The sequence below is a fragment of the Rhizopus microsporus genome (assembly GCF_002708625.1).
Source record: "Rhizopus microsporus ATCC 52813 unplaced genomic scaffold scaffold_2, whole genome shotgun sequence".
Lineage (NCBI taxonomy): Eukaryota > Fungi > Mucoromycota > Mucoromycetes > Mucorales > Rhizopodaceae > Rhizopus > Rhizopus microsporus.
Genome location: NW_019671917.1, coordinates 1,460,996 through 1,479,873, shown reverse-complemented (window position 1 = coordinate 1,479,873; position 18,878 = coordinate 1,460,996). Strand labels below are relative to the sequence as shown.

The 18,878-nt window shown below is 37.5% G+C and overlaps 10 protein-coding genes across 10 annotated transcripts; 6 read left to right on the top strand and 4 right to left on the bottom strand.

The window, feature by feature from the left end:
- Positions 1–1,679: 1,679 nt before the first annotated feature.
- RHIMIDRAFT_266154 (uncharacterized protein) lies at positions 1,680–3,001 on the top strand. Its single transcript, XM_023611880.1, has 5 exons — positions 1,680–1,718; positions 1,778–1,972; positions 2,034–2,109; positions 2,169–2,842; positions 2,908–3,001. The coding sequence occupies exons 1-5, from the start codon at positions 1,696–1,698 to the stop codon at positions 2,927–2,929; spliced, it is 990 nt and encodes a 329-aa protein (XP_023470169.1). The 5' UTR covers positions 1,680–1,695; the 3' UTR covers positions 2,930–3,001.
- A 345-nt stretch (positions 3,002–3,346) lies between these two features.
- On the top strand, positions 3,347–4,351 carry RHIMIDRAFT_62232 (uncharacterized protein). The gene is made up of 3 exons (XM_023615476.1): positions 3,347–3,525; positions 3,579–4,232; positions 4,282–4,351. Exons 2-3 carry the CDS (start codon positions 3,615–3,617, stop codon positions 4,303–4,305), a joined length of 642 nt encoding a protein of 213 aa, XP_023470168.1. The 5' UTR covers positions 3,347–3,525; positions 3,579–3,614; the 3' UTR covers positions 4,306–4,351.
- A 1,375-nt stretch (positions 4,352–5,726) lies between these two features.
- Positions 5,727–7,030, bottom strand: RHIMIDRAFT_197178 (Pkinase-domain-containing protein; the record flags this gene model as incomplete). Its single annotated transcript, XM_023606178.1, has 6 exons — positions 5,727–5,960; positions 6,013–6,231; positions 6,295–6,328; positions 6,398–6,517; positions 6,568–6,895; positions 6,958–7,030. 6 exons carry the CDS (start codon positions 7,028–7,030, stop codon positions 5,727–5,729), a joined length of 1,008 nt encoding a protein of 335 aa, XP_023470167.1.
- A 293-nt stretch (positions 7,031–7,323) lies between these two features.
- On the bottom strand, positions 7,324–8,478 carry RHIMIDRAFT_310967 (uncharacterized protein). The gene is made up of 3 exons (XM_023614700.1): positions 8,033–8,478; positions 7,680–7,978; positions 7,324–7,631 (listed from the first exon to the last, which is right to left on the bottom strand). The coding sequence occupies exons 1-3, from the start codon at positions 8,439–8,441 to the stop codon at positions 7,521–7,523; spliced, it is 819 nt and encodes a 272-aa protein (XP_023470166.1). The 5' UTR covers positions 8,442–8,478; the 3' UTR covers positions 7,324–7,520.
- Positions 8,479–8,663: 185 nt separating this feature from the next.
- Positions 8,664–9,777, top strand: RHIMIDRAFT_266144 (uncharacterized protein). Its single transcript, XM_023611879.1, has 6 exons — positions 8,664–8,734; positions 8,796–8,856; positions 8,912–8,988; positions 9,052–9,127; positions 9,194–9,260; positions 9,549–9,777. Exons 1-6 carry the CDS (start codon positions 8,693–8,695, stop codon positions 9,688–9,690), a joined length of 465 nt encoding a protein of 154 aa, XP_023470165.1. The 5' UTR covers positions 8,664–8,692; the 3' UTR covers positions 9,691–9,777.
- Positions 9,778–10,992: 1,215 nt separating this feature from the next.
- RHIMIDRAFT_62160 (uncharacterized protein) lies at positions 10,993–12,083 on the top strand. Its single transcript, XM_023615475.1, has 3 exons — positions 10,993–11,755; positions 11,809–12,026; positions 12,079–12,083. The coding sequence occupies exons 1-2, from the start codon at positions 11,204–11,206 to the stop codon at positions 11,809–11,811; spliced, it is 555 nt and encodes a 184-aa protein (XP_023470164.1). The 5' UTR covers positions 10,993–11,203; the 3' UTR covers positions 11,812–12,026; positions 12,079–12,083.
- On the top strand, positions 11,958–13,455 carry RHIMIDRAFT_197222 (kinase-like protein; the record flags this gene model as incomplete). Its single annotated transcript, XM_023606182.1, has 4 exons — positions 11,958–12,659; positions 12,699–12,907; positions 12,961–13,228; positions 13,282–13,455. 4 exons carry the CDS (start codon positions 11,958–11,960, stop codon positions 13,453–13,455), a joined length of 1,353 nt encoding a protein of 450 aa, XP_023470163.1.
- Positions 13,456–13,477: 22 nt separating this feature from the next.
- On the bottom strand, positions 13,478–14,456 carry RHIMIDRAFT_246982 (glucose-1-phosphate adenylyltransferase; the record flags this gene model as incomplete). Its single annotated transcript, XM_023610369.1, has 4 exons — positions 13,478–13,910; positions 13,964–14,040; positions 14,091–14,300; positions 14,361–14,456. 4 exons carry the CDS (start codon positions 14,454–14,456, stop codon positions 13,478–13,480), a joined length of 816 nt encoding a protein of 271 aa, XP_023470162.1.
- A 486-nt stretch (positions 14,457–14,942) lies between these two features.
- Positions 14,943–15,828, top strand: RHIMIDRAFT_234051 (uncharacterized protein; the record flags this gene model as incomplete). Its single annotated transcript, XM_023608088.1, has 3 exons — positions 14,943–15,333; positions 15,392–15,738; positions 15,787–15,828. The coding sequence occupies 3 exons, from the start codon at positions 14,943–14,945 to the stop codon at positions 15,826–15,828; spliced, it is 780 nt and encodes a 259-aa protein (XP_023470161.1).
- Positions 15,787–18,228, bottom strand: RHIMIDRAFT_62115 (galactose oxidase). Its single transcript, XM_023615474.1, has 5 exons — positions 17,823–18,228; positions 17,698–17,773; positions 17,460–17,633; positions 16,887–17,406; positions 15,787–16,817 (listed from the first exon to the last, which is right to left on the bottom strand). The coding sequence occupies exons 1-5, from the start codon at positions 18,000–18,002 to the stop codon at positions 15,893–15,895; spliced, it is 1,875 nt and encodes a 624-aa protein (XP_023470160.1). The 5' UTR covers positions 18,003–18,228; the 3' UTR covers positions 15,787–15,892.
- Positions 18,229–18,878: the final 650 nt, after the last annotated feature.

Below are 18,878 nucleotides of genomic sequence, written 5' to 3'. Positions count from 1 at the left end.
GTGATGTTGCTCATCTTGAAGGGCAACGGCAAATGCATCCAGAACTGGCAAATGTTCTCGATGGGTTTAATAGCAAAAAAGACAAGGCGTATTCTTTGATGAACGCAAATTCATTAGCAGTCTACAAAAAGGACTATGGACTGAAAAATAAAAGAGGTTTAACCTTCTAGTGCTTTTGTAAATTGATGGTACAATTCTTATAGTCAAATAAAGGCTTTTCTTTTATTAAATTCAATAAACTGAATCACTTATACTTGTTCTATTTCACTGTGTACCAGTCGTGCACTCAAGGAACAAAAGAGCTGTGGTTTAAGTTAATGCACAGACGATGTCTAGTGGTCTATATACCGTAACAAAGGAAAATAAGAAGAGCGTGCATGACCAGCTTTTCGTCGATCAAAGGCCTCAAACACAAAAGAAGAAAGTAAACATAGAGCAACAACAACAAACAAACAAAGGGTATAAAAATGATCACACACCTCTTTAGGTTGTTCTCAAAGACAATAATCAAAGTATATTAAATGCTTTAAAAAAAAAAGACAGAGGATTGTATCTGATGTCTTGCTAAATACCCCTATCATGGAATGCAAGAATGAAAAGACGAGCCTTTGTAAGTCACTGCTCCCAAGCGAAGATGCAGCAGAATCATATCAATGGCCACAAACGAAAAATCTATCTGACAACCTGGGTAACATGATGTTTTACGGTGTTAGCTCAGGCTTCCGTACAGTGGCAACTTATGTCCAAATGTATCCAAAAGATCTCATTTCATGTTTATGCCTTTTCTCTTGGGCATCCGAGTTTATTGTATTATTTCAAGACTGAAGAGGGAAAAAAACAAGGCTGCAGACTTTAATGAAACTTCGCAAAAAGGCTGTTACAGCGAAAGTGTTTTCTGCTAAGCCTCGCACTTCTTTAGAGATCAAGCTCGCTCATATGGTCGACACAGTGAAAGTAAAAAGCAGCAAGTACCTGGTAATCAAGAAGCATCAGTTGTACAAAGAAGTAAGAGAAAGAATGCTGTAATATTACTGCCATGCAAGTTGGGCAAGACGTAAAAAGTGAAACCAGTAAAACAATGTTCGGATACAAAGCATACAGTCTTTCAGCAAAGAAAACGGTTAGTAATACAGATCCAGAAAAAAATGTTGTTTTCTATGAGATGTCTGGCAGAGGACATACCTCGTTCATAAAAAGGTACAAAAGAAGAAGTACAGATGTTTTATACAAGTCTCTTTCCAGCAGACCAGTCGTCATTTCGCCTTATAAATAGCGATCATCAAAACTCTGCTGAATATGTGACGAGTCAATCGTTCACCCAAAGAAGAGCAATGGTAAGGCCAACCTTGGTATAGCCGTTTGTATCAATCCTGACTGCATTGGACACCAGAATACATTTGCTGCAAGAAACCGAGGAATCAATGTAGTAATTAATATTATGAAAACTGGATTGTGTTCAAGATGGTTACAAGCTATGGTCATCCTTTGTTCTCAAGAACCATCAAGAAAGAAGATGCTTTAAACAAACTATTCGATGGTTCGACACAATTGGAAAGTTGATGTCGGACTTTTTTCTTTGTGTGGTGAGCGGACCTCGGATACCCTTTTTCGGGTATTTAGAGCTATTCCCCCAATTAAAATTCAAGGACTGCTTCCATTTTTTCAACACTGCATCTCTCTTTCATTCTTTCTTTTATGTCTCAACAAAGTAATTTATCGTACGTTAAGGTTCAGTTTAATGTATACATGTTTATGTTTATGTATTTGTGTTCAAAAGGTTCTATAACGATTTTGTACTTGTGAGCGAATTTTCAGAACTAGAAGGTCCTTTACCCTTAGCCATCATTAGTCAAGACGAGTGTATTGATCTAAAACAAGATGCATCCAAATTAAAGACGCTTGGACTGCAGAATTTTGATTTAAACGCATTTGCTCTTCGGGTTGTCTCGGTTGATAGAGGCCCAGGAGAAGAGTAAGACGATCCATCAAGTATATATATATATATATACGCTAATGATCTCCTTTTTGTATAGAAAATCCGAGACGTTTTCAATTCCTGATGATACCCAAGTATACTTTACAGATACAGAGCATCAATATTCCGCATTTGTAAGTTAAAGTGACCAAGTTTTCGACATATATATATGGTTAACGTGTGTAACAAAAAGACACATCATTTAACGTTATTTGACATTCATGCAAGAGGATACGTACACCCAGTCGCCCTTTCATACATAACAAGAGATTCAAGCAAAATGATGCTCAAATTTGAAGATCTCATGGGCCGGTTCAGTCGAGCCTCGAGTCACCTGAAACGAGGCAACTATGCCAACTTTATGCTTGACCTAAAATGTCGATTACTTGACTTAGAATACACCAAACTAGCCACAAAGCGCCTGTCAAAGGAAGCAATTGACCAGGCAGCAACAGTAATCAAATACATTATCGATACTCTCGAAGGATCCTACAACGCGATCGAACCACCTGGTGATTACAAACCCGTCTGCATTGATACCCTTTACCCTGTTCCCAACTTTGAACGCAAGCTTCGATCTTTAGCTCAACTTTGTCGGCAATCCAACAAGGTTATTCCGCTGGTATACTCCATGATGGAACCTTCCTTTTCTTCACCGCCGCAGGAAAGGCTGACGTTTTCGAGTTCAGTCATGCATGACATGTATGATGAGGCAATACGGTATATTCAGGAAACAACTCGGTATATAGGTCAGAGTTCTATTGTTCTTGACTTGGAAGAAGAAGAATCGTTTGTTGAACCTGTGTCATCGGTGTTAACCATTGGAAGAACGTTCATGTTGAATCTCGAGAACCCACAGCCAAGGGAGTAAGTCTTTTATATATTTACACAAAAGAGAATTTAATCTTTTCTTTTATTCAAACAAAAAAAAGGCAAGAATCCTACAAGGTATAAGTATATGCACATGAGGTTTCAGCTATAGTCATTCATACTATTGTTCATTAGGAACCCATAGCATCTAGCTCTGCACCATTAGCAAGCAGTGATTCTGACATCTATCCTATTTTGTTCACTGCATCACAGCTATGGAATCAAACGCAGGATGACATCAAATTGTTAAAAACGCTTTACCGATACAAACCTATCATCGTAGATGTGATTTTTTCATTAATGACAGGCAGGATTGTCATTGTTCAAGGCAGCCTCGAAAATAAAGAGTAAGAATGATCACAATTTTAACTCACTTTTAATCTCACTGTATAAAAAGACACGTTCAGGAGGTCGTTCGAGCATTATCCGTTTTTGTACCTGGACAAAGTCGAAAAAGGCACCAGATTATTGGCTGGCTTGAAGAAGAGGCGCTGACGCATATAGATAGCATTAAGCTTGTAGGTATGGATAAATCCAAAGTGAGCTCGAGCATGGTTCATATCGAGAGCAGCAGCTGCGTGTTTGATGTGGATGCAAAGAATGGGTCATTGCACTCTAGTCCTGTGTACGTCGAAGGATACTGGATCCATCAATTTCTTGATCGGATGACGTTATTTTCAGTAAGTTGCCTTTTTTTTTTGTTCAACTGTGCATGAATAACTGATATCATTAGTAGACAGATGCCTCTTATTTAGCTTATTTACATACCATGTTTATGACGATTTCTCTCAAGGCATTTATCTATCATCATTTGTATGCATTGGATGAATTCCAGCTGGAAAATATTAAAAGCAGCCATCACACCCAAAAGGGGTACACATCCGATAATAATTCTGAAGCAGGTAGCAGTACGGTCAGTAGCAGCAGTACGACGCTCAGCAGGAAATGGAGCCAGCGACTGCTCAGTTACTTGAAGAAACATGAGGATCAAGAAGATGAAGATTATTCAGAGGACAATCAAGAGACCGTTACACCGCATCGTCTGATGCAGGAGCAGCAATCAACTTTGCCACTTGCAGACCTGTTTCATCAACGCCCAAGGCGAAATAGCGTGTCGACAATTTATAGTATGAGTAGCTGTGGCAGTAATCATAGTGGTATATCAGATCGTAATTTGCTTCATCAAGAACTTACCGCAGATGATCATGCGTTATTTGAGGGGGATGAGGAAGAGGAAGAGGAAGAGGAAAATGGTATAGAGGAGTATTCACATGGGAGAAAACAGGAACAAGTAGGTCCAGATGGAGTATCTTTGATTGAACGAAGGGGAAGAAGATTTCTTCAAGAGAAACTTAGGGTCTATGGTGATGATCAAACAATCGTTGTAGTAAGTGATTACATGACATTAGCTTGTCAAATTTCTAATATGTTTAAAGTATTTAGCGACTAGTTTATTATAAAATCTTGCCGCCCCCTCCTTTATTACTATTTTAATATTTTATCCTATTCGAGTAATATTATATGTCCCCCTCCCTTTATGTGGAAAGTCAGTCAATTACTTAATGTAAATAAACAAGTAGTACAGAAATAGATCTGATATATGTCAACCAAAACAAAAAAAAGGAGGGAGGAGAGAAAGGCGTTATAAAAAAACGGGGTTTAATAAAAAGAACTACAACAAAGCGCGTTTAAATCATCTTTTTGGCCTGCAAAATATAAAAACCATTTATTATGTAAAAAAAGGGTAATTATTCTAAAAACAATGAATGAAAAAAAAGGGGGTATACAACTATAAAATGATAGATTAAATGATTTCTGCTGTCCAGCCATTGACTCTAGTCACCCAATCAGATTCATTTTCATATTTATTCAAACAATAGATCAAGTCCTTTATGCTTGACTCAAATTGATAAAGATCACCTATATAAATGGTCTTAGGATACGGCTTTAAGAAATATGTATATTCAATTACCTTCAGCAAGTGTGAATTCAATCTTCATTCTAGGTTCAATTAAACTTGTTTTAGTCATGTGACAAATAAAGTAGAACGTATTATCTGTGGTTGTTTTCATCATTCCATTCCAAACTATCTTCTCAGAGGGGTACATACGTCCACTTAATTTACCTCTAAAACACTTGTAAGGAGTATTAGGAGACTATAAGCAAAACAAGGAAAGCTCTTACCTCTTCAAGCACCTGATGTAGCTTACCAGCCACTTCACATTCATGTTTAGCTAAACATTCAATCGCAATAGCCTATTTGTTAATGTTTAGAGATCAGCCGCGCAGATAACATGACCTTTATACCTTTTCTGGTGACTTGCGTTTAAAGTAATCGCACGTCTTTTCCCACCAGGAGACTTCTACTGGTTCTTTTGAACACATTTTCCATATATTCTTGGAAACAGGATTGAGCACGGTGCTCTCTATCGCTTTGGTCATGATGAACAAATCAGCTGCATCGGCCTTGATCGAGTCGTGCTGCTGCAGGATGCTAAGAATGTTGTGGGGTTCTTGAAGGTAAGCCGAAGAAGTGCTCTTGGGGGTTGGAGGTAAGTGACAATAGGATACAGTATCAAATGAAAATGAGTCATGCATGTAAGAATCGATGCTTTCTTTTCTTAAAGGTGGGGTCATCGGGATATTCTCCTCTGTTGTAACGACGGAAGCCCTCCGTAAAGGTAAGCTGACTGAGCCTATGTTCATCATATGAGTTATATTATTCTTTTTTTTTTTCAAACAGCTACTCACTAGTATTATAATATTGCTGTTCTAATCGAAAGGACCTTTCTTGAAGTAATTTACATGTCAGTTTTTGTACATTGGTTCTATAGATATAAAAATGAGTAAACAAATAACAAATGGATAATTTAAGAGTCAATTACCTTTCTGATGATAAGGCATCGAGTAACTCTTGTTCTGTCTTATCTCTCCACAGGACCTTCAATGTCTCCCAAATTCTACCTTCTAGTTCCGAGGTATATATTGGCTTTTGTAATTCGGGATCATTAAGTGGGTATAATTTGAATTGTTCTTTGTTTGGATGAATAAATCTCAATTCTGTTCCCAAAAAGGATTTGTTGGTTAACCAAGGGTGAGCCATGATTTCCGGCATCTACAATAATAATAGTTGGAGCGAATTATTATTTACAAGTAACAAAACTTACGGTCATTCTATGATGTGGGTCAACAACGAGCATACGTTTGATGAGATCCTTGATATCAACCGATAGATAGTCTGGTAAACTACGATATCTTCCCGTCTTTATCTTTGTTAATAGTCTGCCCATGTGTTCATCATCAAAGGGTAAGTGACCTGTCACCATAGCATAGAGAATGACTCCGCAGGACCACACATCTGTTGCTGGACCATGGTATCGTTTACCCTATTAAAAAGGAAATGTGTGTCAATATTCAATAAACTTTGTTTTATTCTATTTTTAACTTACTCTCACAATTTCAGGGCTTGCATAGTGAGGGGATCTATACATACAATATTCCATTTTTAGTCAAACATCTGTTTATGCATGTGCGTACGTAACTCTTGCTTACCCGCAGCTTGTTTTTAATAATGTATTAAAGGGTTGAAGTGCAGCCATTCCAAAATCAGCTATCTTTAGAGTCTGCTTATCTTTATCCAGCAAGAGATTCTCAGGCTTTAGATCACGGTGACTGCATAAGCGGTGTGAGCGACGAAAAAGGGAATCGATAACCACACTTACCTAATATGATGGGCGTGACACCAGTTCAATGCTGTCACTAACTGAACAAATAACATTCTAGCCTCTGATTCTTGCAATCTTCCTCTTTCGGCCAAATAATGAAATAGTTCGCCACCTTCTAAATACTCCATTACAAAATAAACATAACTTGTGTCTTGAAGGACTTGATGTAAATCAACGAGGTGAGGGTGATGTAATAGCTGTAGAACAGCTAGTTCTCTTTGTACTGATTTAGATGTAGTGGATGAAGCCAATAACTGACTTCTCGAAATTAACTTGATGGCGACCTTTTCACCTGTCTGCTTATGAATACCCAGCTTCACTCTGCCTATTGGTTGGTTATTAGATTTTTCAAAACATCAGAAAGGGAGTTAAAAATTGAGTTCGTACCCGATGCTCCACGACCAATCGTTCTTCCCAAGATATAATCGCCAATCTCTTTCTTCTTTTTTATAGTGGGCATAGTAACTGACCGCTTGGTTTGACTTTGTTGTTGTTGTTGTTGTTTGGCTTGGTTATGTTGCTGTGTACGACGTACGAGATATGACAAGAATGGCATATATATATGTATACAAAAAAGTGACAAAAAAGAAAAAGAAAAAAATTATAAAGAGAAAAAAAAGAGCATGATAATAAACTTCACCTATTTAAGATTTTTTTTTAATGCGCGGAGGAGGAGAAGAAGGGGATAGGAGGAGGAGGGGGAAGTGATCAAGGTGACTTTATGCAATGATGATAATTTATATAAAAGGAGAATATATATGATGTGCGCCACTTTTACTTTTTTGTAGGGATGTAAACTGATCCCGCATACATGTTTGTATGCGTGCGTGTGTAAATATTTAGTTATAAAGATGATAATAAAATTCATAACCTTTATTTCTATGTAATATGCTTATACATTAATAAAATAAATAAAGAAATAAAGCAAGGGGGGTAAAAGGGGGACTGCATCAAGCAGATTGAAGTAAAGAAATGGTTTCGATTAGACCAAGACCCAAAATAAAGAAAATGAGAACAAAGACATTATTCGGTCTTGACTTGATTGCTTCTGGTAGCATATTCTAGAATGACAAAGATAAGCAACATGATGTATTTTAATTAACAATTACCTTGAATACGACCATATACATCATTCCGCTAATCAAGCTAAACAATATACCAAATAATGCATCTTCCCGTGCTTTATCTACACCAGTGACTGCAATGTATCCTATTAATGCACCTATGGGTAATGACAGACCACCCAAAACGGCTGCATAACCAAATGCAGTTAACTGAGATCCAACTGCATAATAAAGTGGTAATGCGATCAGTAAGCCTTCAATTGCGTTATGAATCATCATAGCAACGGCAACACGTAAACCTAATTGGCCGGATGATTCATTAGACACAAACATGATTAATCCCTCTAATTAGAAGAAAGTCATTAAACTGTATATCAAGTCCAATTTCAATAGCTAACCTGGGAACTTGTGTATGCAAATAGCAACGGCCGTCTGTATACCAATCAAGTAATAGTTTTCTTTATCCGAATGTTCTAATGATTCTTCATCTATAGTCCCATAACTCTTTACGGGTAAATCGCAGGTGTGAAGAGCGTGCGGAGTACAATAATGAATCAATTGGTTGGTGCAAATGCTACCCAGAACGCCTATCAGAAACCATCCGACGACAGGCAACAAACCTAATTTTTGATAGGCGGTTGGTAACAAGTTAAATTGAACATTGCAGAATAGAGCCCCTGCTCCTAATGCCATAGATCCTGAGAGGAACCGTTTGTTTTCCAAGACTCTTTCACCAATGAACACAATACTTGCTCCCAAAATACAAGAGAGACAAGACATAGACACAAATAACCATCCTTCGTACATCTTTAAGCCGAAACTAAGCCGATAAATATAAAAAAAAAGAAAAAGAAAAAGAAAAAGAATAAGAGCTTATATAGACACAAGATCCCTTTCGTACATGACTCTCTCTCTCTTCATATCCTTTCACTATTTATCTAGCACACTTGATTAGGTCACACAACATATAAAATGTATCAAGAACGGGGATAAGAATTTTTTTCTTTTTTATATTTTTTTCCCTTTTTTCTTTCTTTAAAAAAATAATAATAATCAATATGGCCCTCTTTGTTGCTAGAATCCCAAGAGATATGAACAATGTAAATAGCCCTTTCCTTTCCACTTTCTAGAAATATGTATGTATATATATCATTCCGTTAGCGTGAACTTGAAGATGCCTTCTCAAAATATGGCAAGATTACTCGCTTTGAAGTCAAGAGAGGTTTGTTTTTATTATAGAGATTACAATGATTGGTTCTAATCTGGTACATCTCTAGAGGGATTTGGTTTTGTAGAGTTTGATGACAAACGTGATGCTGAAGATGCCATGAAAGGAATGCACGAATCTATTGCCGTAAAGTCCACATAAGTCCCCCCTGTTTGTCCTTTGCATATAAATTATTGTCACCCCCTTTAGGAACTTGTGGTTGAATGGGCCAAGAACGGTGGTAAGAGACCATCCGATAATGAATGTTATCACTGCGGAAAATCAGGCAAGTTTGTTTTTTTTTTCTCATGAAAATAATATGTATAAAAATAGATAGCTTACATTATTGTAGGTCATTTTGCAAGAGATTGTAAAGATCGTAGTCGTCAAAGATACCGCCCAAGACCCTATGATAGAAGGTATATTAAAAAATGAGCTTTCTTTTTGGGCATCAGTACCAAGTAAAATGAAGCCCCCCCAAAGCATAATATGCTGAGAGAGAGAACCTTTTTGCTTATACCGATTCTCAAGAAGAGAGAATGAAAAAAGAGAGAGAACGATGTGCCCTGACCCAATGCCATTATTTTGTATATATATATATTATCCTCATCTCTTCTGTGCTTGGTTCATTTTTATTTGACTTGGTAAGTGAATGAATGTATACACACATATATATCTTACACTCTTTTTCTCTTTAAAGAAAACAGATATCGTAGAGATGACCGCCGTGCAAGATCCCCTTATCGTGATGAACAACGTTATGACAGACGTCCTAGAAGAGACTACCGCAGCTATGATGATAGGCGTGATGACCAACAACAACCAGAACAACAGCAGCAGAGACAATAAGTAAAGCATCTCCGCTCATTCTCACATGTGCGCCCATCTTTAAGCGCACACACAAACATAATAAAAAATCTTTTTTTTTTCCAAGTCTTTCTTTTTTTTTTTTCTATTTTTTTTTATATTAAAAAAAGTGTGTGTGTATAGTTTGTCTATGGATGGTGCTAATGGTTAGATCTTTCAGGACAAGTACTCATTCTTTATTTCATTGGTTTACCTTTTCTGCCTTAATACTCCTTTCTCTCTTGGCAATCTATTGTGTCGAATGCAAGTCTCATTATGAACTTGAACCTTATTCAAAACCACACTTGCTTGAGTCACCTATACAAAAGGAAGCAGAATTATTACCGACAGACCTTATCCTTGTCTTCACTTTGGATGGTTCAATACGAGGCATGGACAGATATGACGGAACGTCTTATTGGACTTTACAAGGCGGACAAAGAAGTTCATTGATTAAAGCAGACTCTCAGTTTAAAACGCACGAGATGAAACTGTATGACGATAGTGACGACGACGATGACGACGACGATGATTATAATGAAGAAGGATATAGTGGATTGTTTAATGATTTTGTACCAGAAGTACATGAACCCGAGGTTCAAGAAAACGATATTCTTAAAATTAAAAACAAGAAAAGCAAAGTCGATGACAGCATAAAAGAAGATGATAAAGACTTGCAACAAGATGTATATTATATTATTGAGCCACAAGACGGTGGCAACTTGTATATTTATGGTGATGGAAGACCACTCAAGGTAAAATACTGAATATACAAACACTTAATATATATGTTCATATTCATTTGTTACTATAGAAACTTCCTTTTTCAATTAAAGATATTGCAGATAAAGCACCCATTCGTACAGCAGATGGTATCAACTACATTGGCGGAAAAAATACAGTCATGATTGCTATCGATCCTCGAACAGGGAAAATATTACAGCAGTTTGATTCTAGCAAACAAGGCTATAGTCATATTTTGTCTAGAAAGAAACTAGGCCCTGGAACGATTTTTATTGGCAGAAATGGTATTTTAATAGCCATTGTTTTATTCACTTTGACTCATCTTCTCTTTATACAGAATATAAAGTAGTCATTTATGATGATAACAGCCGTAAATTATTAAACATAACATACAGTGAATACATACCCAACAGATTAGACAATGATATACCTCTGAGCAAAGCCTCCTCTGATATCTATATCACACCTGGTACCGATCGATCCATTATGGCCTTCAATGTGCTAACTGGTAAAGTCAAGGAAAATATGGCTCATAAAAAAGAGACGTACTTATTGTTTCAATTTAGGCAAAAAAGGGTGGGCAAAAGATCTACCCTATCCCGTCGTTGGTGTATTTGATGTCTATCGTCAAGCAGATAGTATCGTACTTTGTAAACATGAACCGCCTATCTCATTAGACAGAAGCATCATAGGCAATGTACTTCGACTCAGGAACAGATCAAGGGATCTTGTCACTGCCTATGTTGGCGTCCACGAAGACAGCTTGTACGCCATGTCGACCAAGTATTATCCATTGATGCAACTCTCTGAGTGGTCCTCCATGTACACCGGCCGAAGCCCGGATGAACTTCCGAATCTGACAATTGACGGGCCCCTACCGAATACCTCGCAAGCTGAATGGACACAGGTGCAGCCTCACCCTAGCTGTTGTCGTGGCTGCCAAAATCACATCAAGTGTATCATTGGTCAACATGTCGTCCAAAACACCGTCATTGATTCTCCTTATCAGAAACTGACCTTTGATGACGAAGATACCGACCAGGACGACCACACGGATGACTCAGACCAGGACGAGATGAGAGATGGATATGTTCACCGCGAGACCAAGACAGGGTTCTTTTATAATGGCTTTGGCAAGTTCTGGAAGAGTTATATGCTTGTCGGCGCTGTGTTTGTTTACGTCTATCGAGACCGCATGGTCACGTTCTATGAAGTCAAGGTGCTTCCCAAATGGAAGCAAATCCAAAAGAAGAAGGCCAAGGTGAAAAAGACAAAGGCTAGAATCGCTGCTGCCATTCAAGAACAAAAAGAAAAGATTAAACGAGTCAGAAAGAGTATCACGATGGGCAGTGTTGAGATATTAAAACAAGGTAGTAGTAGTGGAATCAAGATATCAAATGAGCAAGAAGAAAAAGCCAAGACAGACCAAGAGAAGACAGAAAACGATGAGCGAAAGGAAAAGAAGGAGGAGGAAACGAAGGCACCACAAGCAGAAACAAAAATTGCAGTAGTTAAAACTGTATCTAATGGATTGGATCTTGAAAACTTTAAACAATCCAAGTCAACAGTATTGGAAATATCAGAAACCGTACTTGGTAAGTTCTCGCTTTAAGATCAAATGTCATCTTACGCTCGTATATTCTGTAGGTTATGGAAGTCATGGTACAGTAGTATATAAAGGCAAATTTGACGGTAGAGACGTAGCCGTCAAGAGACTCTTGGTCGATTTCTATGACGTTGCATTAAAAGAAGTCCAGCTCTTGCAGGAAAGTGACGACCATCCGAACGTGGTCCGATATTTTTACAAGGAGCAATCCGATCGGTTCTTGTATATTGCACTCGAACTCTGCTATGGCTCGCTGAATGACTACATGGAGCGCACCTTATCAATTACAAATTTGCAATTATGCGATGCCATGAATCCAGCCGATATTCTTTTCCAAATCACCAGTGGACTTCAGTACCTGCATTCTCTCAAAATCGTGCATCGTGATATCAAGCCGCATAATATTCTTCTGGCACCTACCAAGCACCGAACCAAACACGCATCATCCATGCGTATTCTTATCTCTGATTTTGGACTCTGCAAGAAGCTGGACGGAGAGCAGAGCAGTTTTAATTACACGGCAGCATCACCTGCAGGCACATCAGGCTGGAGAGCACCTGAGTTACTGGCAGGTGCACTGGCAACGGAGATCTCGGATACAAGCAATAGCTCGTCATCACTCGTAACGGATCCAAATATGATGATGGGTCGTCGCGTGAAGGCCACGCGAGCGATCGATATATTTTCGGCAGGCTGTGTGTTTTATTATGTGCTCAGCCGAGGTGATCATCCATTTGGTAATCGGTTTGGACGGGAAAATAATATATTAAACAACATATATGACCTGAGCAAGTTGGATTCTATGGGTGAAGATGGAGTAGAAGCAAAGGATTTGGTGGAACGAATGATATCAACTGACCCTAAAGCAAGGTATGCAGCTCTGTAGTTAGTCCTCTTCTATTGCTAACCAATGCATATTTTAGACCAACAGCAGATGCTATTCTGTCACATCCATTCTTTTGGACTACGTCTAAGCGGCTTTCATTTTTACAAGATGCATCGGATCGATTTGAGGTTGAGGAACGTGACCCACCTTCTCCGTTGTTGCTAGAGCTGGAATCTGGCGCAGACAAAGTGATTGGAGGAGATTGGTATCGAAGGATTGATCGTGTGGTAGCCAATGATTTAGGCAAGTTTAGAAAGTACGATGGTAAGCGAGTAAGAGATCTATTAAGAGCTCTACGGAATAAGGTAAGGCATAAACTATAATAATCAGGTAATTTTTTGTTAATCCCTTTGTAAAGAAACATCACTGGCAAGATTTACCAGATCAAGTGAAAAAGGTCTATGGAGAGCCACCGAATCAATTCTTGTATTACTTTACAGCAAGATTCCCTCATTTGCTATTGCATACTTACTATGTTGTGGCTAACCATCCAGAATTACGAAAAGAAGGATCATTAGGACAATACTTTTAAGCATATTTTATTATTAAATAAATCAGTTTTGAACAACTGCATTTGTATGTACTTTTACAACATCTTGTAGGTCTTCCATATCTTCTAAACATTTTGTCACCAACTCCACTGTTTCCTTATCATTCACTTCCACCACACTGGTTGGAACATACGTTGCCTCAATCTGCTGTACTTCGTATTTTTGATTCATCAGTGTCTTTGAGACCGAGTTCAGTTCAGGAAACTCGCAGGTGATTTCAATCAGGTTATCCTCTCCTTCTTCAATATCCTCCACACCTGACTCAATTGCAACATCCATGATCTGTTCAAACGAATGATTGGATTCTCCTGGTGTGAACACAACTCGTCCCTTTTTCTCAAACAAGTAGCCTACAGAGGAAACTGAACCACCTACTCGATTGATGACTTCCTTCACTTCTTTTACCGTGCGTGATTTCTTATCAGTCAGAGCCTCACTAAGACACATTTAAGTGATCCATTCACATAAAATACAAATCAGGGAACTTACACAATAAGCGCAATACCTCCTGGACCCATACATTCGTACTGTACATGTTCAAGGTCATCCTTATTTTTGTCTGTTGCCTATAATATACAGATGAAGTCCCTAATCGGTAAGACTCTATCGTATTTACCTTCTTTAATGCATTTTCAATACTATCCTTTGGCATACTGGCTGCCTTGGCTCTGTTCAGTGCAGCAGCGAGTCGGTTATTTAACAAAGGGTCAGGTCCTCCTGTCTTTGCAGCTGAAACGATTTCGAGTGATATTTTAGAATATAATAAACTCTTTTTGGCATCTTTTGCTCCCTTGACATGCTTCACTTTACTCCATTTGTTGTGACCCTAGGGAGGAATATATAGCATCAGTCCATCATTCTTTTTTTTTATTTCATTCTTTCTTACTGCAAAACGTTGTTGTTGAAAGCAAATAGGTAGCAATTGAGGTACAAAAGGTGATTTCGTCTTTAAGAGGGTTGATCCAAGTATACGACGCAACATGGGGCTGTCAAAAGAATGAAAGGGTAATTTTTTTTGACCTGTCAGTGTTTTTTCTTTTTTTTTTTTTCTTAAGGCGCTGTTTCAATTTAGACAACCCTTCAAGGGGTAATAAAAAAAAACCATAGTTAAAGAGAGCTTCACAAGCAATTTGATCATCAAAAAAGAGGAATTGAATCTATACATTAGATCTTGCTTTTATTTTAATGTGTCCATAGTAGATTGTCATACGGCGGTTCTTACTGTAACTGCATATGTTTTATTATGTTAAACTGATGATTACCCAATAAAAAGAAGACATGGTGGTCTGAACTTATTTTTGAGATAAGTCAATCAATATTGAGATAAAACTACTTCATTCTTACTTTGCTTCTAATTGACAAAAAGATTCAATCATGCGAGTAAGCTTTCACATGCGATAAGAGATTTCAAAAAGCGACACCAATTTTATTATTATCGCACATATTTTTCCCTTTACTTTTAATTCAAATGCCTTCTCATGAAGAGGCTTCCAGCATCATCGACCGATGGTTTCGTGTAATAGAAGACCAGTCACCTATCAACCTATGCTTTATGACAAGACCAATATCAAGGTCAATGTTGGATAGAATAGAAACACTAGAGGGGATCTACAATCGCACCATTATCTATCGCTTTCTCATTCGCAAGATCCACCCTGTCATCGTATTCTTTTCACTGACAACCAGTCTAAGTTACTTGGCAACCAGACTCTATAGACGATCAACAAGGCTCGTCTTGACACTTGTCGGTGTTCTTTATCCAATACAGTGTAGTTGGAACTTGATTCGACAGAGAGAGGGTACAACTGAGGAACTGAACAGTTGGTTGACTTATTGGATGATCTATGGGAGCTTTCAAGGTTATTATTTGTTTTGTTACAATTATCATTTACAAGTTATTAATGTGTGTATGTGTAGTGCTGGATCATTGGGTAGACTCTAACCTGTTGCCAAAAAGGAAATATAACCTTTACAAACTATTCATCTTGTATTGGCTACAAAATCCTCATTCAAATGGGGCATCCGTTATATATAAACATGTTTTACTAAAGCCATCAAAAGAAGAAGAAGAAGATCATAGTAATAAGGAGCTGATCACGCAACCAGTAAATAGTTCATATAGATACTTGGATGGATATATACCGCCTCTTCCTCAAGCAGATAATAATGAGGACAGTAGTACAGACAGTAGTAATAGTAGTATTAGTGACGATAATGAACATTTAATACAAGAGAATCATAATGTGATACCAGAAGAAAAACAAGTAAATATTGATAATACACACACATCTTTGTTTAGTAACATCTCCTAGTCTTTTACACTCTTATTAAATTCTAATGAAGCTGCTTGGTAGAAAGACGTGTGATAATAAAAACTGTTTTTTAAAAAAAAAATGGCAGCCACTTCTATTTATTGAATTAAGATACCAATGTTTCTTCACTGTCATGACTACGTAAAAGCCTACTTATTGATTCTCTTTGAAATATTCTACTGTCATTATTGCTATTACTATTATTATTACTATTGCTGCTACTGTTGGTGGTGGTGGCGGTACTGCTACTACTGCTGCTACTACTATTGTTGCTGTTGTTGTGATTGCTGATATTTCTACTAATAATAGTACCGGTGGAAGCAATAGTACTGATATCAGTACTACTATTAAATTTTATATTGTGTCTATTTGCAGATAACTGAAGTGTAGAAGTGATAGATCTTGGTATCGAACGCGTCGTAATAAATCGATGGTTGACCTCTAATATGGCCTCATCTGGCACTGCTTCCAAAAATTCTTGTCGAGCAAAGGGTGGCATCTGTAAGAGAACATTTGACTTGAGAACGGCACCATAATGTTTAAACATAAAATCCAACACGAGCAATTTGAGCCCTGTCTCTTCTGCCATAATGGATTTCTCAAAGATCAAACCGCAGTTTTGAATTGTCAAATGATGACGATAGAGCACAACACAGCAGATCTTTTTAAGTCGGTGTAGGAGATACATATTGGCTAGGACAAGCAAGTCGCAGACAACAGAGCAAGGTTCGTTCATGTCCAATGTATCATTGTACAAATATTTGAGAAAGGCCAAGACGACCTCGTAGCTCTCGGGTATTTCCATTCGCTTTTGTTGCGATTCAAGCATGCCTGATGTGTACATGTTTCTGAAATGCGGCCAGCGCGTGATAAGGATGACTTGATGAACATACAGCTCTTGACCGTTGGATGGAACGATGATGAAGTCGGATAGCTCTGGGTTGTTTAACAATTTTGAAAATTCCAAAGAGAACTGAACCTGAGGTATATCATATAATCCCAGAAACTCGCTATGAATGACCAATGCATCTCTGCAGTATAAAAGAGGTTAGTCTATAAATGGCCAAAAAAAAAGGAGAGAGAGAAAGGGGATAGCTTACCTAAAATGGTCATAACCCTGAGGGCGATGTTGATCTGTATTGCCTAGAAAGAACAATTTATTGATTCTGACATGATCTGGGGTAGTACTGGTGATGATCGTAAAGTAATTCCAACCACCAGTATCGAACAAAGAGTTACAGTCTTGTCTATGCCATTCGAGTGTATCTAGATCAAGCATCCATAAACCATAGACATTATTTTCATGCTTTGAATAATCAGTTAAGTATTTTCCAAAGACAACTAGTTTGCCACAGACAGCTTCACAAAAGTGTTGACTTTTTAATAAAACCATCTGGCGTGATCCACTGAGGACAAGGTGAGGGGTATAAGGAGGTATATTGAGGTTGAGAACAAACAGATCCGAGACTGTGTTGCCCTGTTCATCTTTACCAGCATAAATATACATTTTATGTCCAATTAAAGTAGCTGAGTGGTTGTAGCGAGGGGGTATACCATGGTATCTTGTCCACATAAAGGTTGTTAAATCTAATACACTCAATTCATCTAAAACATATGTACCTAAGTAGTACACATAGTATGAGTAACGTATCTACCCCTTTTCTTTTTCTTACACTCTGGGTTCTTTGCAAATCCACCATAAATAAATAACTTATTGCCATACACAACTGCACTGTGTAAATATCTGGCAGGTACTACGTCCTTCAACTCTGGTTGAATCCATGTTGATGTTTCTATATCAAATATATGAACGTCATTACAATACTCTTGGGATTCATTACATCCACCTACAGTAGAAGGGCTTTTTCTTAGATTTGATAATTGACTAAAAGGCTGCAAGGCCATATTTACCAAATATAACAATACAATGATTCCACAAGGTAGCTGTATGACCATATCTTTTACATGGTGGAATGCCTTTCACATTCTAAGAAATGATGTTAATGTTGTTCATCGATATGTCGTCATCAACTCACTTGAACTTTCTCCCACTTCATGTTTGTCAAATCAAGTAAGTGTAAGTCATTTGTCACGGTATGTCCGCCACCTCCAAACACATAAAATCGGTCATCGACTTTGACAAAGCTCGGACGCCACAGTCCGACAAGATTGGCTCCTGTCGTTCTAATGGCCTGTGCTGCTCGCATAAATGACATTTTAAAAAAAGACAAATAAAAAAGAATGAAATAAAGGGAAGGAAAAAAAAAGGGAAAAGAATTTTTTTGTTGTTAAAGATTCTTTTAGAAGAGAGAAAAAAGGGGGAAAAAGGCAAAGTTTGAATCACACAAATAATTCGTATATGTTTATATTATTTTTTATATTCCCGCCTTGTATAAAAACACATATAAAAAGATCTTCTCTACCTCACTCCCCCCCTCCTTTTACTCTCCTATGTGTAAACATTTGAAATGTTACAATGCATCAGTCAGGAACAAGCATATTTGTGTAACATTCTTCAGGAATAAATACAGTCAACAAACAAACAGACTTGTCTATATGACACTATTTACATTTCTGTTCTTTCATTTTCTAATTCTGTAAAAAAAAAAAAATATGATACCATTGATAGAAAAATGAATTTATGTTGTCATGGAAACCATATTATATGGTTTCTATTAAATGAATCACAGAATCAAAAAAAAAAGGCAGAGAGAGAGAAAAAGAAAGAAAATATTGTGAAACAAACAAAGTCGAAGTTCACTTTTAAATACACAAGATGACACAATGTGTAAATGAAAGAAAAGAAAGGGGGGAGGACGAGATGAAAAAGATCATTACTACCCTCCCCCCTTTCTTTCGTTTTAAAGAAAGGAGCAAAATGAATATTATTAAAGAAAAGAGGAGTATCAATGATTTCTAGGCCAGAAAAAGGAATAAAGTTTATTGACCGCGTGCTACATTAATTATAATTAGGGGCCGACTATGATCTTTATCTTTTTTTTTCTTCTTTTCTCTATCTTTTTGATTGTTCTTGAATATTAACTTGCATAAAGAGAACAAAGAAATTATAAACAGTCAATTTTGACATTTAA

Coding starts and splice junctions, on each gene's coding strand:
- RHIMIDRAFT_266144 (XM_023611879.1), top strand. CDS start 8,693: ATGGCCCTCTTTGTTGCTAGAATCCCAAGAGATATGAACAAT. Junction 8,735..8,795: donor TCCCAAGAGATATGAACAAT/GTAAATAGCCCT, acceptor TCATTCCGTTAG/CGTGAACTTGAAGATGCCTT. Junction 9,128..9,193: donor TTATCACTGCGGAAAATCAG/GCAAGTTTGTTT, acceptor ACATTATTGTAG/GTCATTTTGCAAGAGATTGT.
- RHIMIDRAFT_62115 (XM_023615474.1), bottom strand. CDS start 18,002: ATGTCATTTATGCGAGCAGCACAGGCCATTAGAACGACAGGAGCCAAT. Junction 17,407..17,459: donor ATTTGCAAAGAACCCAGAGT/GTAAGAAAAAGA, acceptor TGTACTACTTAG/GTACATATGTTTTAGATGAA. Junction 16,818..16,886: donor CAGGGTTATGACCATTTTAG/GTAAGCTATCCC, acceptor TTTATACTGCAG/AGATGCATTGGTCATTCATA.
- RHIMIDRAFT_62232 (XM_023615476.1), top strand. CDS start 3,615: ATGTTTATGACGATTTCTCTCAAGGCATTTATCTATCATCATTTGTAT. Junction 4,233..4,281: donor ATGATCAAACAATCGTTGTA/GTAAGTGATTAC, acceptor ATATGTTTAAAG/TATTTAGCGACTAGTTTATT.
- RHIMIDRAFT_266154 (XM_023611880.1), top strand. CDS start 1,696: ATGTCTCAACAAAGTAATTTATC. Junction 1,719..1,777: donor TCTCAACAAAGTAATTTATC/GTACGTTAAGGT, acceptor TGTGTTCAAAAG/GTTCTATAACGATTTTGTAC. Junction 2,843..2,907: donor GAGAACCCACAGCCAAGGGA/GTAAGTCTTTTA, acceptor AACAAAAAAAAG/GCAAGAATCCTACAAGGTAT.
- RHIMIDRAFT_310967 (XM_023614700.1), bottom strand. CDS start 8,441: ATGTACGAAGGATGGTTATTTGTGTCTATGTCTTGTCTCTCTTGTATT. Junction 7,979..8,032: donor TTGCATACACAAGTTCCCAG/GTTAGCTATTGA, acceptor TCTTCTAATTAG/AGGGATTAATCATGTTTGTG. Junction 7,632..7,679: donor TGTATATGGTCGTATTCAAG/GTAATTGTTAAT, acceptor TTGTCATTCTAG/AATATGCTACCAGAAGCAAT.
- RHIMIDRAFT_62160 (XM_023615475.1), top strand. CDS start 11,204: ATGTCGACCAAGTATTATCCATTGATGCAACTCTCTGAGTGGTCCTCC.